General features: G+C 39.1%; 1 protein-coding gene across 1 annotated transcript; it reads right to left on the reverse strand.

Moving 5' to 3' along the window:
* Nucleotides 1–6: 6 nt before the first annotated feature.
* Nucleotides 7–15,751, reverse strand: LOC101847359 (serine/threonine-protein phosphatase 2A activator). Its single transcript, XM_005104452.3, has 10 exons — nucleotides 15,700–15,751; nucleotides 12,920–13,023; nucleotides 10,598–10,684; nucleotides 9,694–9,819; nucleotides 8,262–8,379; nucleotides 6,542–6,641; nucleotides 5,660–5,784; nucleotides 4,003–4,103; nucleotides 1,893–2,000; nucleotides 7–668 (listed from the first exon to the last, which is right to left on the reverse strand). Exons 1-10 carry the CDS (start codon nucleotides 15,713–15,715, stop codon nucleotides 267–269), a joined length of 1,287 nt encoding a protein of 428 aa, XP_005104509.1. The 5' UTR covers nucleotides 15,716–15,751; the 3' UTR covers nucleotides 7–266.
* Nucleotides 15,752–17,500: the final 1,749 nt, after the last annotated feature.

Below are 17,500 nucleotides of genomic sequence, written 5' to 3' on the forward strand. Positions count from 1 at the left end.
AGACAGAGATGCGGTCTCGGGAAAGGTTCGGGAACAACGATGGCAATTCAGGAATTTCCCGAAAAATTCAGGAAGGTTGGCAAGCATGTTACCGATAGATTCGAGTGATAAACGGCAGTACCGGTATAGAGGCAAAATGACTATCACCAATGATGAATCGCTCAGAAGCAAACCTTTTCCAAACATCACACGACACTTGCACATGTCACATTCTTTCTTGTATGTACATACAACACTAAGAGGCACAACCTACAGACATATCAACATCATGACGAAGGCGGGCGTTGCTGCGATTGCGATGAAGGGGACATTTTCCCCGTCGGGGGCATCACACCTGCCGCGCCAGGAGGGGGCATTCTTCCTGTTGGGGGCATCGTTCCGGTCACACCAGGTGGGGGCATTCTTCCTGTTGGGGGCATCGTTCCAGTCACACCAGGAGGGGGCATTCTTCCCATTGGGGGCATCATGCTCGTCATACCTGAAGGGGGCATTCTGCCTGTCGGGGGCATCATATCTGTGGCACCAAGAGGGGGCATTCTCCCCGGCATGGCACCCGGGGCAGGGGAGGGCATTGGGGCGGACACCGCTGGGACTGGATCGGTGGACGGCTCAAGTGTGAGAAGACTGCCGAACAGGAAGTGCTGAATGATGGGAAACTTACTCAGCACCTGAGGACGAAAAGTTATAATATTAAACGAACTGTGATAAATAGAGAAGTGCTCCAAATGGCAGGTTGTGAAAATCTATAATCAGAACTATCAGAAAAAGACAACTGAGATTCTTTGGCCACATAAATAGACCAAATGGACTAGAGAAACTGCTGCTGCGTAGAAAGATAGAGAAAAAGAAGAGCAGAGGAAGACAAAGAACAACATACACAGATGGCCTGAACAAGTTTGCAAAGAATAACACAAAGAGAAAAATTGAGCTGATCAAAAAGACCGACAACAGGAAAGAATGGGGTACCATGATCGTCAATGTTTGCTCTTGACCTGACACCCGAAGAAAGAGAACAACTGTGATATAATACAGTATAACACGGACAGCTTGAATACAATGGGACTAGCTTTTGTAGTTCAAGGGATCCCTAGCTTGGATATCTTACAAAGATAAAAAGGAAAAAAAAACCTGGACCGCAGGCACAGTTCGACTGATGCATGATTTAGAGTCTTCTGTGTTCGACCTATCCAGGTAATACAGTACTTTTGGTTCAAGGAAAACAATGCATTTGAAACAAAGAAAACAAACCTGTACCCATTTCAGACGCTGCAAAGACACAGAACAAATCCCAGCTTTCCCACTGACAAGACTGACTCTGAAACTGACAGTCAGCAATAAAGATATGGACACCTTTTCACTGCTGGCAAAATGTGTCTGTCTTTGTGCCACCTCACTATAATTGACTGGCCATATTATAATCAGACCCACTTTGGTAGACCACGACATGATATGGACAGCTTTTCACTGCTGGTAAAATGTGTCTATCATTGTGCTGCATCACTACAATTGACTGGCCATTTTATCATCAGACCCACTTTGGAAGACCAATACTATCTTCAAACATGTTTTAAGTTTGTAAAGGATTACACCTCTGCTCTCATGGGGACAGGGTAATTTTCAGAAAAGAGTCTTTGTTGGTATAGAAGTCATAGAAAATGTCAGAACATTCATACTGAGCTACTTCACACAATTGTCGTTATGGATCAAAGTTTTTCACCTAGTGTATGAATTTAATAGCACTCAAGAAAAGGTAGTGCTTATACACCGTATAACCTCGGACTCGACTTCACTATATCATGTTCTGATCTGATGGGAATTTGACCTCTGACCTCAGAACCACCCTGACAGCCCGGTCAAAGTTGGCCAAATTTGACTGCTGATATCACACTCACCTCCACTCTGTACATCTTGATCAAACCCGAGTTGACCTTGGACCAGGCAGCCACCCCACTGATGCCCCACAGTTGATTCGAGTGCTCTGCAAACGGGCCAGTCTTCACCTGAACAGGGGGGGGGGGAGACGACAAACACTTATAGTTTAGCACAGCCTTAGCGGGAAAATAATGTAAAGTCCTATTTTTACCTCTCCCCGAGCTGAGCTTGAATCTTGGTATTACAGATCTTTATTTGATTAGTTTTACTGGGAGTTTTATGACACTTGCAACACAATAAGGTCACAAAAGTGTTAAAGACTAGAGGAGTTACAAGAAAGTGAAAAACAAAAGAAAGAAAGAAGGAGGAGAGATAAAGACAATAAGTGTTTGACAGGAAAAAAAGGAGCAAACCACACCAGAGCAACCGCCATTCACCCACTTACAGATCTTTTCAGTCATGGCAATCTACTTCACTATGGTTATTAATATATAATAAAGAGGAGAATCAAATGAACAAGGGGCAAATAACTGCCTGGTCAGAGGGAGAAATTGGATATTGATGACGTCTCAGAGTAGGATCTCATCGTAGAGTCAGACTGCGAGGACGAAAAAAAGACGATGACCTGTGGACCATCCATGACCAACCAAAACATCCGGACAGGCTCAGAAACAGTGACTGCCATTTAAATTAAAACTAATTTTCAAACTATATTTCGCGGTTTATAGGATATTTGTATTATGTGTGATTGCTTTTGCAGACAATCTTTAAAAAAATGTTGTTTAAGTTTGTACATGATTAGTAGCCAACCCCTCTGCGCTTAACTCACTCACTGCCAGGCATTTCTCGGCAGGATAACTAAGGAATGCCAGGCTTTCGGGACCATTTTCAAAACCTCACTGTGAGCTTATTATTTTGTGTACAGCATTGAACTTTTCCACAAACAATGATATTGAAACATACTCAACAAATCAAAAAAGAAATTTGTGATACCTTTACCGAGTGAAATTTTATGAGTTTGTGAATATGTGGCAAAATCGAGCAAAAAAACTTTTACATAACATTTAGGTGCTTGGTACATTCAGTCGATATGCATGTCTTTATATCTTTATCTCTGCAAGAAATAGATGTTGTATCAACTGACAAATGTTGAAGAGTCACTTTGAAAAGATATCTGACATATTTTATATTACTGGAATATCATTTAAGTCATCAGTCCACCCATCCTGAGCATCAACATCAGGGTGTGTGGTTGCAGGACAGGGCATGGCCACTGGGAGAGGGGTGCCACTATTTGAAGTTAGTTGTGTAGACATAGGAGGGTCTATGTCAGTTGTATTCCTATCATTTGGGGTCTAAATCTACGTTGTGTGATCTTTGACGTTTGCGTGACGGGCCTGAACTGGGACAGGGAAGCATCGGATCATAGGTCTGAGCATGGGGAACACCCGATTTTAGATCTAGGCCTAGATCTAGCACAATTTTCATCTTCACTTGTGTCCGCACCTCTCCTATACTCATTATCAACTCTGAATGATGGTTCATCATCACTATCTGCAAAAAGATCTAAATCTGATCCTTTATTGATGAATGGGTCCCTCAATTCAAATTTTCAGACCTCGTTGAGACGCCGTCGCCATCGTAATTGAGCGTCAGTAGTTTTTAATTCGTTTCGGATGAGTTCGAAAAAGTCAGATTTTTAAGTAGCTTATTCAAGGGAAGTTACTGCAACAATGCGGAATCGAAACTAAACTGGCTTATGTCGCCTACTTCTGACTGCCAAGCCCGAAACACGTCGGGGAATGTTTGAAAAATAGTAGTAAAAACGCACCCGACGGGTTTCGGGTTTGGCAGGCAGCGGTCTACGCGGATCACCCGACAGGGTTCGGGTATGGCAGTGAGTGAGTTAAGGGGAGAGGGTAAATTTCAGAACAGGGTCATAGTGGACGTTGAGTTCTAAAAAAGTGTCAGATCATTCATACCTAACTACTTCACATAGTGGTTACAATAGGTAAAAGTTTTTCTCCTGGTTTATGAATTTAATAGGAATCAAGAAAGGTAGTCCTTATATTATGGTTTAACCCCGCACTCAACTCCACTATATAATAATATCATGTTCATTTTTTTTACCTGGTTTATGAATTTAATAGCACTCAAGAAAAGGTAGTCCTTGTAGAAGCTGTCATAAATGTCTGGTTCCGGAAAAGACTTGGGTTTGATTCTCTTGTGATCTGAGGAACAAGACGCCTACGGTAGAGTAAAATACCCTCAGAGGAAGCAAAAACTGCACTTACAGGAACATTGACAGAGACAGTAATTATCTAACATTTGAATATGTAGCCTTTATAGACTTTAAAAAGAGAGAAAACAACAATTCTGGCAACTCAGAAGCTGTATGAGCATCCCTTTGCAGTAAACAATGGTAAGTGATAATGTGTAACTGAACAATTTCTGTGACAGAGTGTCTGGGATTTGCAGGCATTCTAGGAGTAGAAACACCATACATACAGATTGTCGCCTCAGAACTATTTTGTCCAAAGTACCTCTTTACTTAAGCACACTTTTAACAAAATAGTTCTGAGGTGACAAGAGGTATACAGACAAAACAGTTCATGGCATACAACTAAAAACAAATATTTGAGAAATGTACTTTTCCTTATTTTGACAAATAACTTCAAGGGTTCTTAAGACTTTGGCATTTGTTGCTAGTCTTGTGACAAATGCTCCTCTCCCCTCTCCATACTCAGAAGGTGCACAAGAGTTGACGAAATGCTGTGAGTTCTGCAGCCTTGCTCACATATTAGAAAATGAGACAGGCAATTCTGTTTTTTTTAGATTATTTCTTTTTGCAACACCATTTAGCACTCTATATTAACACATTACACCCTAACTCGCCCGGGAATTCCCTTACGCGCTCCACCCTGACTCGCCCGGAACCGCCCGCGCCGACCCAGTGTCTTTAGAAACGAAAGTCTCGCCTTGACGAGACTCTGGGACCGGGATTTTGATTTGCATAGTATAGCAAAAAGTTTCTTCTTTCGTTTGATACCGAAACGAAATTTTTCGGGCTAGTAGTTTTAGTATTAGAGCTGATCGAAGTGCGATCGCGTTACCGACACTTCGAAAGTGTCTCGACTTGTTGAAAAGCGACACGATTGAGTTCGAAAACGGAAATAACGATGGATTTGAGCAAAAACGAGCATGTGACAAATCAGATGGCTCAGATTTTGATGAAAACGTTGTAGGAAGAGTTTGGGGCGATTCCGATTGATCAGACGGAGAAAATCTAGAATTTAGATCTAGGGCCCGACCGCGAGGCTGAGAGTGAGAGTGACTGGTCGGACACCCCGATTGAAATAAAGTTAGAACATTTCCAACAGTTTGCGCATACATAAAGTTATATTTTTCTGAAACTACATTCAGTTTTCTTTTTAACTTTTCTTTTTTCAGGATTTTTGGAATTTGTTTAGTATTTTAAAAATGTGTTTTTTAAAGGCATGTATTCACGGGAGGTGGGTTCTTTCCCCTTGCTTAGGATCTAACAATGGACTTCCCGTCCAGGCCCTTAGGGTGTAATGTGTTAATAGATAAACAAAAATATTTAGAGCTAAATATCAGGAAAATACTTCTAAGGAAGATTCTACTCAACATTCCATTACTTTATGACCTTCTCTGACCAACCAGAAAAACCCTTTTTCCAAACCAACCTGTACATGGCTATGTTTTTATGCCACACGATTTATATCGTCAGAAAAATGTGAAACTTATGTTGAAATCTGCGCAATACCTATGAACTGTGAGCTGCCCCAGAGGAAAGGAAGGAACTGGTAGTCATCCAGGCTCCAGACGCCATGGCTTCCGGCTGGCTCCATTCTGTAGGTGAGCTGGAGCTTTCGCATCAGATACAGGTACCTGAGGGAGAAAATGAGAAGGGATGGAAGAGGAAATCAACCGGGGGGGAGGGGGGATTGAGGGAAACACAAACACTGGTAAAGGGAGGAGCCTGCCTGATGGATACATGATTCCATGAACTGACATATTATTTGTGTTCTTATTCAATGGGCAACTCTTTAAACTCTGCACAAATAAACATTTATGAAGAAATAAAATGAATTAAATCATGCGTAAAAGAATTTTCTCTTCTGAAGCCCAAAAATAGAGTTATTAAAGTCTCTGTAATTCCTTTACAAACATAATTAACATACTCAGAACAGAAAGACATATCAGACACTTCTCTACTGGCTAGATGGTCCAATGACTTATAAGAGTGCCAAATTTCACTGGCAATAGAGGTATGTTTGGGCCCTCATTTTCTGCTAAAAATATCCTCTAGAAAGTATTCTGAAATAGTTAGGATATTTCATTAAGGATTACTACACCTTCACACTTAAGGATTGTCAATACTGATTCATACTGGAGACACCTTAAATTCTACAAGCACTTTTCCAGCATTCAATATTGGCCATGGCATGAAACCATTCTGTTTTTCTTCCACACCAAACTTTGAATTATAAAGGTGTAAAAAGGTAAAACAAAGACACCTGGTCAAATGGGGAAAGGGGCATATGTGTCTAGACACAAAATGGGTGAAGGGAGGAAAGGTATCCTTTGCAACAAAATTGAGAGGGACTGAGCCAGAAGTCTAGCATTTACAGTGGAGACGACTGACCTCTCAAATACTCGTAGAACGAGGGCTGGGTGATCCTCCTCCTTGAGAGCCCCAATCTGACACAGGCAGCACAGGAAAGCAACAAAAGACAGTTCATGGCCTGCAACACAAGACACACAGAACCCTAGTCAGCACAATCTTACCTCAAGCGAAAGTAGAGGAGGCATAGACAAAGCCAAAATATGAAATCCCCCCCCCCCCCAAAAAAAAAAAAAAAAAAAAAAAAAAAAACCCCCCCCCCCCAAAAAAAAAAAAAAAAAAAAAAAAAAAAAAAAAACCCCGATGGTGTTGGACAAAACTTAAACTAATTGGCAGAAAAAACCTTATTCGTCTGTGCGACTCTATTAACCCTATCCGTACGTCATGTTTTAGTATTGTACCCATACGACGTGGGGAACTCTGTGCCACAACTTTCCAAAGAGGAAATTTACTTGTTAATCTGATCCGTACGCTTTGCATAGCAGTCTGTCAAAATGAGTTTTTGACAAATACTGAAAGTTTTTAAGAGATCTTCACTCTAGAAGTATTCTAAAATGGGAAGAATACAACCCCGAGGGTACAAAATGACCCCAGGGCGTACGGATAGGGTTAAGCATCACCATAAAATTTAACAATCTTGCTGAAATTTCATAATATGACAACGACAGGGCCACATAAAAGAAACAATGAATCAATTCTGCTCCTTTACTTCTAAAAAACATTTGCAATTTCTCAAACCCTTCCTGTACTCAACTGTCAATTAAAGCATGTTCCAGACATATTGGATTTCATAAAGAAAAATTTTTTTTTTAAATGAACACATTAGAGAAAAAACACAAGCTCATGCCTCTGTCAACAATCCATTACAAGCAAAGCACAATAAATACGACAAAGTTAAAGAACTCAATCTACTTGTTTATATGCCAGAGTTGTGGCAATGCACTGGGAAAAAAAAAGAATGAAAAAATTGTCACATTATTTTGGTCCGGTATAAGCCTAACGTCCCTTTCAACACAGTAGCATTAATAAAAAGGTCACACCTCTGACTAACTAATAGTCTGCAAGACAACAGAGTACGGTCATCAAAGAATTTAAAAAATCCAATATCTCATGCAAACAAATTTCTCCTACGCTTCATCCACAACTCTAACCAGAGTTGCCTCCTCTGCATAAAAACAGAGGATTAGTTTTTAGTTTTAGTAGAGGTTTTACGGTGCTCGCAACTGCATGTCATATGAGCACCATGGCGTGGATGTCAACAGAGAAGTCCTTACAGGGAATCAGGCTTAACTCTGCTCACCTCTCTAGCTTCAACAGTACAAAGTCTGCTTCGACTATCAAGGCACCTAGGAAATAGCGGGTGACAAGAGTGTGATAAACATACAAAAGTAGAGGAAAAATGACCACAGTTATGAGCATGACACTGATAAATCAGCTCATTTCCAATTCTATTGTGCATAAGAACATGTTAATGTCCCCCCTTTGGGAATGGCCTAAAGACACTTCAGTCAGTAGCACCGCCCCGGGGGGGTAGAAACAGAGGATTACAGCAAAAGTTGTCAGTAAAGTTGGATAGTAGGCATGTAACAAGCCACATTACAACTAGAACACAACAAACAGAGAAAGATAATAACAACACTGGCAAGCAGTAAAGGCCACAGACAACACTCAAGCACACACCAACCACCAAAAGGGCAAAAATAAAACCCTGCCAGCCGCGGCGTCTAACCACCCACCACACCTGTGCCGTAGTCTATCCTGGTGTCATTGCCAACACTCTCCACCAGATAGACAACGATTTCTGGGATGGATTTCTCATACTCATCGGGGAGGGCGGTTTTCAGTAGAGCTGGCCCTTCCTGTAAACGAAAATGGTGGAAAAAGTTTTAAGTCCTTACACAGCCGACAATACACCCGAGACATTCGGTTATTTGAAAAGTGTGCTGAAGAATAAGTTGATTTTTGTAGTTGTTAACAAAGTAAAAATGTTTTTGTCCCATTGCTTTCACAATTGGCGACACAGTGATAGTCATCACCACCAGATAACAACACTTCTAATATCATTTCTGTAGTCACTATATTCAACAACTATTTTTCATCAGCAAGCGAACCTCATGAGGCCAGAACTGAGTCTGGGGCTTCTGCCATCATCAATTCCAGACTTCCATCGACTCAAAAACATTAGCAGGCTTCACAGGAAAATAAACAAATAAATAAATGAACAAATAGAACCTAAATATAAATAAAGCAACCATTGAAATGAGAGGGAACCATACACAAATCAAGATTATTTTGTCTTTAAAAAACTCTCTCAAATCAAAATCTCTAGTGAGTATTTTTTAAAAGATCTTCTTTGTTTGAAAAAAGAGAAGAACATCAATACAATAATAGCCACCTAATGCAAGGACAAGTAACAATAATAGCCACCTAATGCAAGGACAAAGTAACAATAATAGCCACCTAATGCAAGGACAAAAGTAACAATAATAGCCACCTAATGCAAGGACAAAGGTAAGTCTGACAGAGAGAAACAACAGAAGGAAAAAAAAAGTAGGAACCACAACTGGTAATATCCAGCCACCCATACCCCCAACAAACAACAAAAAACAAAAACAATTCTATTAAGTTGACCATGTTAACACTGCAAAAAAAACAACTCTATTCCTGTGCACACTTTTCAAACCACTGCTCCTTTTAATTTTGACATTCTATAATGAAGACACAGATAGAGTGAACTCTGCAAAAAACAACGAAAAATTCTAAAAAGTACGAATCTTGCTAGCAAGCAAAATGAAGAGCATAACACACAAAATAAATACAAATCTCATCATACGGAAAACATTGGTGCCACTTGGTAAAAAACTTACAATCTTTGACAAAATCAACAGTCCTTATATCATTCCAGGAAAGCACATGTAACAGACCCTTTCATACGACTAAACATACAGTTGAGTATGCTTCACACATAAATGCATCATGCTCTACACCTGTATATATACACACCACTTCTAGCTTACATAGCACAAAACGAAAACATACATAAAACACACTATAGGCCCCCTTAACATATATACTCTCCTGTTCTGTCTGGCTCTCTCTTTTCATTAACAAGCAATCACATATGCCTGAATGTGAAACATCAAGCCAATAGCCATGCATGGCAAAATGCTAACCTCTTTCAGTTTTTGGAACCAAGTGCGAAATGCTTTGTTTCCAAACCTCTGAGGCTGGTCAATGGCAGGAATTTCTTCCACCCACTTCTCCAAAGTGCCCAGGAGATCTAGAAGATTTTGTACCACCTGTGAAATCAACACAAAAAGACTCTTTAAGTTTGTGTTTCATACTCTCTCAAATTAAATAGAAAATAATGCATAGCACAAATAACAAACTATCTGAGGATGTAAACTTAGTGAAAAAAAGGTCATAGACCATAAATATTATTACTCATGCCAAACTGAAGATTTTTTTAGAGATATGTGTCACGACACGGTGGAATCAGATGCTTGTCAATTTTTAGGTATGATGAGTTATTGGTATCGTCTTAATGTTGTTCATTTGCCTTGTTGTCGTTAAAAAAAAATACCCATTTCTCTTGAATACCGGTCGATATATTTGCAATTGAAGGAACTGGGGATTGCCTGATTTCAGATTTCAGAGGTGACCTTACCGATAAAATGGCAGCCAAAATTTGGTTAAAAACAACATTTCGATAAAAATTGCCATACCGGTGGAAAAATGCAAGTTTCTTCTTATTTATTATTTTGAAGAGCGCCTGATTTCACCACGCTACCTCACATAATAACATAATTTCATCAGTTTCACTCAGCTTCTATCTAAGACAACACTTCAGGAGAGAATGGTGACAGTAGGCCTACAGTCTTAATGACTATGAGCAAACACAGAATAAATCTCTGTGTGTTTGTGTAAAAGAAAAAACTGTGTATCACTGACAATGCCTTGCACATGCTAACTACATGTTTAAAATTTAAAATCAATTATACCATTATAGGACTGAACATTTCTCATTGAGAAGCGTTAACTTCATTTCATTCAAATGTCACTGATCAATATACTCACTTCTGACACAGGATATTCATCACGAATTTTCTTGTTCTTGACAGCTTCATTTAGAGTCAGGATAAATCCCACCAGATTGGAGTAAGCCTTGAGGTTGGAGAAGGTAAAAATAGAAACACTGAGAATAAAAGCATGGTAATAGACTTGGCTAAACAAACTATAACCCATGACGTTTAATCAACCCTTTCCTGTTTAACCGACCAAAATTGGATGAACAGAACACAAAACTAGTATCCAACTCGTCTAAAACGGCAAGAAAAAAATACAGCATCAGAGCTTAGTCTGGCCAAGTACGTGGTTTGACTTTCCAAGACTTCTTTAATGGCGCACTTGGCTAAGACAACAAAAGATCACTCATATCTGTTTTCATACATAGTGAGGAAAAGGTATCAGAGTGGTCTGAATTTACTTTGATTTCCATCATGCGCAAAGGAATGTGAACAGAGATATTTGACTAAATTGGTAGTCATTGCTGGTGAAGAATGTGAACAAGTTCAACCCATTCCCTATGACGCATTGCTTAGTGTGACGCAAAAAATGATGCCCTGTGGCGGTACACTACACAATGCGCTGGATGGTGTTCTTTCATCGAAGTAAATGGACTGGTATCGCCCTTCTTTACAATCAAAACTTTTGTGAAATGAAGAGTAAGTACTATATTTTTTATTTTCATGGGCAAAATAAATATTTCCTTTTAAGGGTCTACTGGACTACCTTAAGCTTTAAAATTGTGAGGGAAATTAAAGAATGTCGCTAAGTTTTGGTTCACGGTACATTTATAACCAACAGTTCTACTGTTTACTTCTTTCTAGCTTTGATTATACATGTATATATATAATAATAAATAACAAGAATCACTTCCAATGCTAATTCTTGACTTATTAGAAGAAAATGGATTTATCACAATGGAAACTCACTCCAGAGCAAGCCATTATAATAAAAATTGACCCTCCACTTTTTTTTGATAAGTATTTTACCTTGCTAACAACTGCAGCGTGGGATACATTAATCATTTTCGGTTCGTAGGAAATTTTGAATTTTGCTTGGGTGGCGACCGAAGCCTACTCTTATCGGTTTTGAACCATCAAGGGATCTTTAATGTGCACAATTTGCACACAGGACCTCCGAGATTTTTCGCCCTTGTCCGAGAAGGCTAGGTGTAGATCTTTCTCCTACCATAAGATCAGGGGTGTGGCTGAAAGACAGCAGTAAGAAGGAATAAAGGAGTAGAAGTAGAAAGGGTGCAGATAGAGTCAGAAACCCAGAGGAGGGGGCATAGGATGAGAGGGGGTGGGGGCAGAAAATGGAGAAAGCAGCCGACGGAAAATTTCCAGAGAGGAGAAAGGAGACAATTTTAGAGAAGAAACATTTCCGTCGCTATCTGGATTCGACCTTGAATGAGAGGCAAACACTTTAACCTCTGGGTCATGAGAGTCCCCCATTGACCCTCCTAATAATGATCGTAGATCTTTTGGACATAAGAGTAGCATACCTAGTGAGTTCATGATGAATCTAGAACATAAACACTTACAGAGAACATATTGAGGCAGCGTGGTGGAATCAGGCTCTCGTTAATTTTTGGGCATTTGTAGAGTTATTGGTATCATCTTAAAGCTTGTTCACTTGTGTTTATTTGGATGAAAAAATATCCATTTATCTTGAATACAAGTCGAGATATTTGCGAAAGAAGGAGGTGGGGGTCACCTGTTTTCAGAGGTAAAATTAGTGAGAAAATGGCCACCAAAGATTAGTTATTTCCTTAGCTTAATACTCCATGGTTACTGAAAATTTACATTTTTTGTGCCTTTATTCGACGTTTTTCAGAAAAATCCACACAGAAATGAGTTCTTTAATGGGCATGAAAGGTGTTGAGTGAAAAAAAAAATTTGATAAAAATGCACCAACCTGTAAATGCCGGTTTCTTCACTTTGATTATTTTGACGAGAGCCTGATTCCACCACCGTGCCTCACACATCTCTCAAAACAACGGATTGGACATTTCTAAAATGTTCAACACAAGGAAATTATATAATTTATCGTCTACTTTCTTTCCTGTAACAGCTTCACTTACTTTACTTTATTATATTTCATAAAACGTTATATATTGCTCCTTGTGATCTATTTCTCAAAATATCTCTGTCTAAAAGATGAACAGACCTCCATAGTGAAAGAGTTAAACCAGCTATAAATAAAGAAGCTGTTCCAACATATGTAAACAAAGGAAAAACTGACATTTTGAGATTTGAAACACATTTTTAACTTTCTGTGACACAGACCGCTGAGTGACAAGTATGCAGAGACACTGATAATTCAATACCTCACCTGTGATTTTTCCCATTTTGGTATCTCATTCGGTGACGTCAGCTGCTTGTAGGGCACAATAAATGTGTGACTAGCAACATCAATGACCTGACTTTGCCGACTGGCTGGAGAAATAAACACAAAGAACAAGATAAAAAATCTATCCTTCTGCATCATTCAATGACAAATGAAAAAAAAAAAAAAGACATCCCATTGGGTAAAAGTTTAGACCAATATATAAACAAAGTCATTCAGCAAGTCTGAACCTGGTATGATGCCCTACTCATAAAGAAGTTTTCAGAAAAGTTCACGGGCACAGGAAAGGAGAGAGTGTAAGGCATCGTTTTTTAAGTTATGTAGCACTCATAATGGTTAGACCGAAATGATTATAAAAAACCTCAACGACAGAAACAAAACGAAAAAATTAACCTTCTAAAATTTGAACACATATGCAGTGCTCAGTAGAAGAAGACAAAGGACTCATTTACTCAGTTAGAGTAGAGAAACACAGCATCTATTGTCAGTTAGTACTAAAATACTTCACTAGAAATATTCTGAAAGCAAAAGAAAAAAAAAAAAAATTCCCATCCCTCAAAATATCAAAGAAATTTAATTTATTGAGCTTGAGATCTTATATGAAAATAATGACAATAATAATACTACTAATGAAAAAATCAAAGCTGTAACTGCCAGTAGACTCATGAAGGTAAAAAAGAGTAGAGAGAGTAAAGATGATGTGCATTGACTCGCACCTTAAAATATGAAAGAGCAATTCTGTTACATGCCCCTCAAACAGTCAAACACTTTTTATGGCAAATCAAAATGAATGAACTAGTGAACTAGCTCTGTGGTCTTGGCCTAAGAACCCAGTCATCAGAAAAAACAAAAAGCAACAAATCGCAAACAAAAAAACGAAAAGAGAAGGAGTTCTTGTGCGGACAGGTATTTTATGCCAATTTCAAGAGGCATCATCGGCTCCTAGGTTAGTTCCTGACAAACATCCTTCTTTATTTTTCAGTAGACATCAGATACGAATAAGACGATCACTTCATGGGTGATCTTGATCACACACACATAATGTACTTTTAATTATAATGAGGCCATTAGGCTAATTAACTCTTGTCCTGCGTCTGTGCTGAGATGCGAATCTTATCAGCAACCGATTACGTCAGATGTTCTGGGCAGGCCGCCGGGGTCACTCAGTGTGTACTGTTGGTGTACAGCGCGCGCCGGGAAACATGTATTTTCGCCATGAATACTGCGGGAGTGTGTTAATCGAAGATGAAAATAACGTTGTATCTTTCATAGCTTTCTATTTATAAAGTGTTACAAACACACATGAATAACCCCCTCTCACAAGCTGATAAGACATTACGAGTAGTTACGCCCATTCGAATACCTTTCTAGATGCTCTTGTTGTTATGAATGACCTGGGGTTCAAAAGGGGATAAGGTCAATTTACGAATGTTTTGCACTCAAATCGTTCTTTGTACCTGCACAATGGTTTTCAAAATTATCAAACAAGCTTATTTTTTATCAGATAGTATAATTTCATACAAAATCAAGCTCAATTGAAAGATTTTGTATAGAAAAAGGGAAGTCTCGTTTCCTGACTATCCTTTCAAGCTCCTCATGTCTAAGTGGGTCAAATTGTTCTATAATTTCATTGGACGAATATCTAGAGCTACCAACTTGGCGTGTTTTGAATGAGACGTATGCCTCGGTTACGAACCAACGCAGGCGGTTCTAGAAGAAGGCCACAAACGCACACAAACTCAAGCAGACTGACACACACACTCGACTTGCGTGAATGGGGATCCGACGCGGGACCCGAATTGAACGGGAGATAATGCTCGGAGTGTGCGCGCTGAGCCAGGGGCCAGACTGACGCGGGACTAGAACGTAGGCGAGGTGCCAAAATAAGCTTATCGGGCGACATAAACCCGGCCCCCCGCAGGACGAGGGTTAATAAACTTTTACCATGTGGGTGGAACAGAAATCAGATCTTAACCAATTGAAAACCACCTAGAGAGCGATTGACTGAAAGGTGCTCACATGGGTTCCTAGAGACTAGATCTAGATCTAGATCTAGACTAAACACACCGTGTGTGTAAGTGTGCAGCATGTATTTTGCTGGTTAGACGGTCAGTTTGTCCACACTCTGCCATGCCCACCCATCATCTTCACCCAATCTTTCTTTCTCTAAAAATTTGTCATTACATTCATTACCTTTGACCATGTCAAATAAGGGGTCTTTTTACTTGACTAGACTACACACACCCTACCACCTACCCTGTAGCCTGTAGTGTAGTAGGTAGTAGGAGCAGGGTAAGTGCATGTTTTGCTGTGTCAGACTGTCGGCTCGTCCACACCCCTGCCCCACCCATCCCATTCATATCATCATCTCTACAATCTTTTCTTTCCCGCTCCATAAATTAGTCATCAAATTCGTAACTTCTGACCATGTCAAATAAGGGGTCTTTTAACTTAAAAAGGCAATGAAATGTGAATGTATAGGCTATGTGAAACTTGAAAACATGGAGAGATGGAGTGTCTTACTCTTCTAAAGACTTGTTTTCACTGTGCGACCTATTCCTATTGCCTGGCACTTAATTTTGTGGAAACCCGAGCCAAGCTCACTCTCACCTGAAAGAAAAATCTAAATCGAGTCTGGATCTAAATAATCTAATCTAGATTACAACAACCATAAGTCAATAAGGGGGGACTTCCATCAATAATAAGGAACCCATAGGAAAGCTTAATATATTATATTAATTAATAATGTAGCTTAATATTCTTACTTTTCGCGGCTTCCATTTTCGCTTTTCTACCAAAAATTCGTGTTTCGCCGGAAGAAAGAATGTCAATGAGCCGGTAAGAATTTTCAATTATTTGGCTATAGATACGTGCTGTATTAGCCTACAGGCCTCGTAGTTCTACTGATCGAACCTCTGTCGAAAAAGATGCCTTGCCCTATCATTGTCATAATACTGCTGTTCTTTTATTTTGTGATGTTATCCTTTCAACCTTAGCTAATGAGATTACAAATAGGATTTGGTGGTAATATCCGAAAAAGTAGGAATCCTATTTTTGTACTCTTATTAGCAAAAGATAAAACAAGCCCAACAGTTTATCTATCTAGAACATTATAACATCTGATGCCAAATGTTCCACAGAAATAAAACGGAGAATTAAAATTGCTAATATAAGGCTAGTTTCAATAAAGTGAGCCCAATCCTGAAAAATAGAAACATCTCAATGACTACCAAAATGAAAGTTCTGAAATGCTATGTATGCTCAACCCTTCTATATAATATAGCTGTGAATGCTGGACAATCATAAGAGAGAGTGAAAATAAAATAAAAGCAACAGGAATGTGGTTTCTTAGGAGACTGCTAAGAAAACACGTATCTTGGAAGGAAAAGAAATCAAATGAGGGAGTGCTTGACGAAGCGCACGTGGGACGCTCACCGTCAACTGCAATCAAGAAACGATAGTTTTAAGGACACCTGAATAGACATAAGAGTCTTGAACGTCGAGCTAGCTCTCACTGGCAAAATCGAAGGCAAACGAGGCAGGCCCAAAGCCACCTACTTAGGGAACCTAAACTAATGGATAAACGGGGAAAGATCAGGGAAACGTAGCTTTTTAAGAGAACTAGAGCAAAGGAATGATCGAATGGAGAACCATGATCGCCGATATGTCTGTCGCAGATCTGGCACTGGATGACGATATACTTTCAACCCCGTACGTCAAGTTATTAAAAAGCGTAAATTTCATCCTCGACGGGGTCAGCTCTATGTTCCCCAGCTCTATTATGTTTCCCTAGCTCTACAATGTAGTAGAGAATATTTGGTTGAAGGAAAGCAACTGCGTTTGAGGCCAATATGACTGTAGTCGCTTGACCACTGGTCAGATTGACCATTTAATATAGCTTATAGCTTGACCACTGTTCAGATTGACTATGTACACATGCGATTAATTTCTCATTTTTGTTATATATATATATATATATATATATATATATATATATATATACATAGAGAGAGAGAGAGAGAGAGAGAGAGATAGATAGATAGATAGATAGATATATATAGCTTGACCACTTGTCAGTTAGACTTGCTTAATTAACCATTGGTCACTTTAACATGACATAGCATGCTCCCCTTCGACAGACCAAGTCAAATTAATTAGAGGGTAGATTCAAGAATAAATACGCAGTGAATCGAACAACGGCCACTGACAATGTTCCTACTAATAGTATTGAACTATGGGACAAAACTAACAAAAACATTAATAGTTTGTATAGAAAAATATTTCTCCCTCATACATCTGTCTCCATTCTTTCTCTCTTTCTCATCTCCCGCCTTCTATCCATCCTTCCTTTCTTTTGGATAATTGTTTGAACTTTGTGGCATCAGCTCTATAATTATGTGCTGGATCCAAAAGAGACATTATGGGCGATTGTGGTACTCCACCCATTTTAAAATAATAGGCTAATAATAACAATGGTAATAATAATAATAATAATAATAATAATAATAATAATAATAATAATAATAATAATAATAATAATAATAATAATAATAATAATAACAAATA

Source organism: Aplysia californica, unplaced genomic scaffold (assembly GCF_000002075.1).
Source record: "Aplysia californica isolate F4 #8 unplaced genomic scaffold, AplCal3.0 scaffold00420, whole genome shotgun sequence".
NCBI classification, from domain to species: Eukaryota; Metazoa; Mollusca; class Gastropoda; order Aplysiida; family Aplysiidae; genus Aplysia; species Aplysia californica.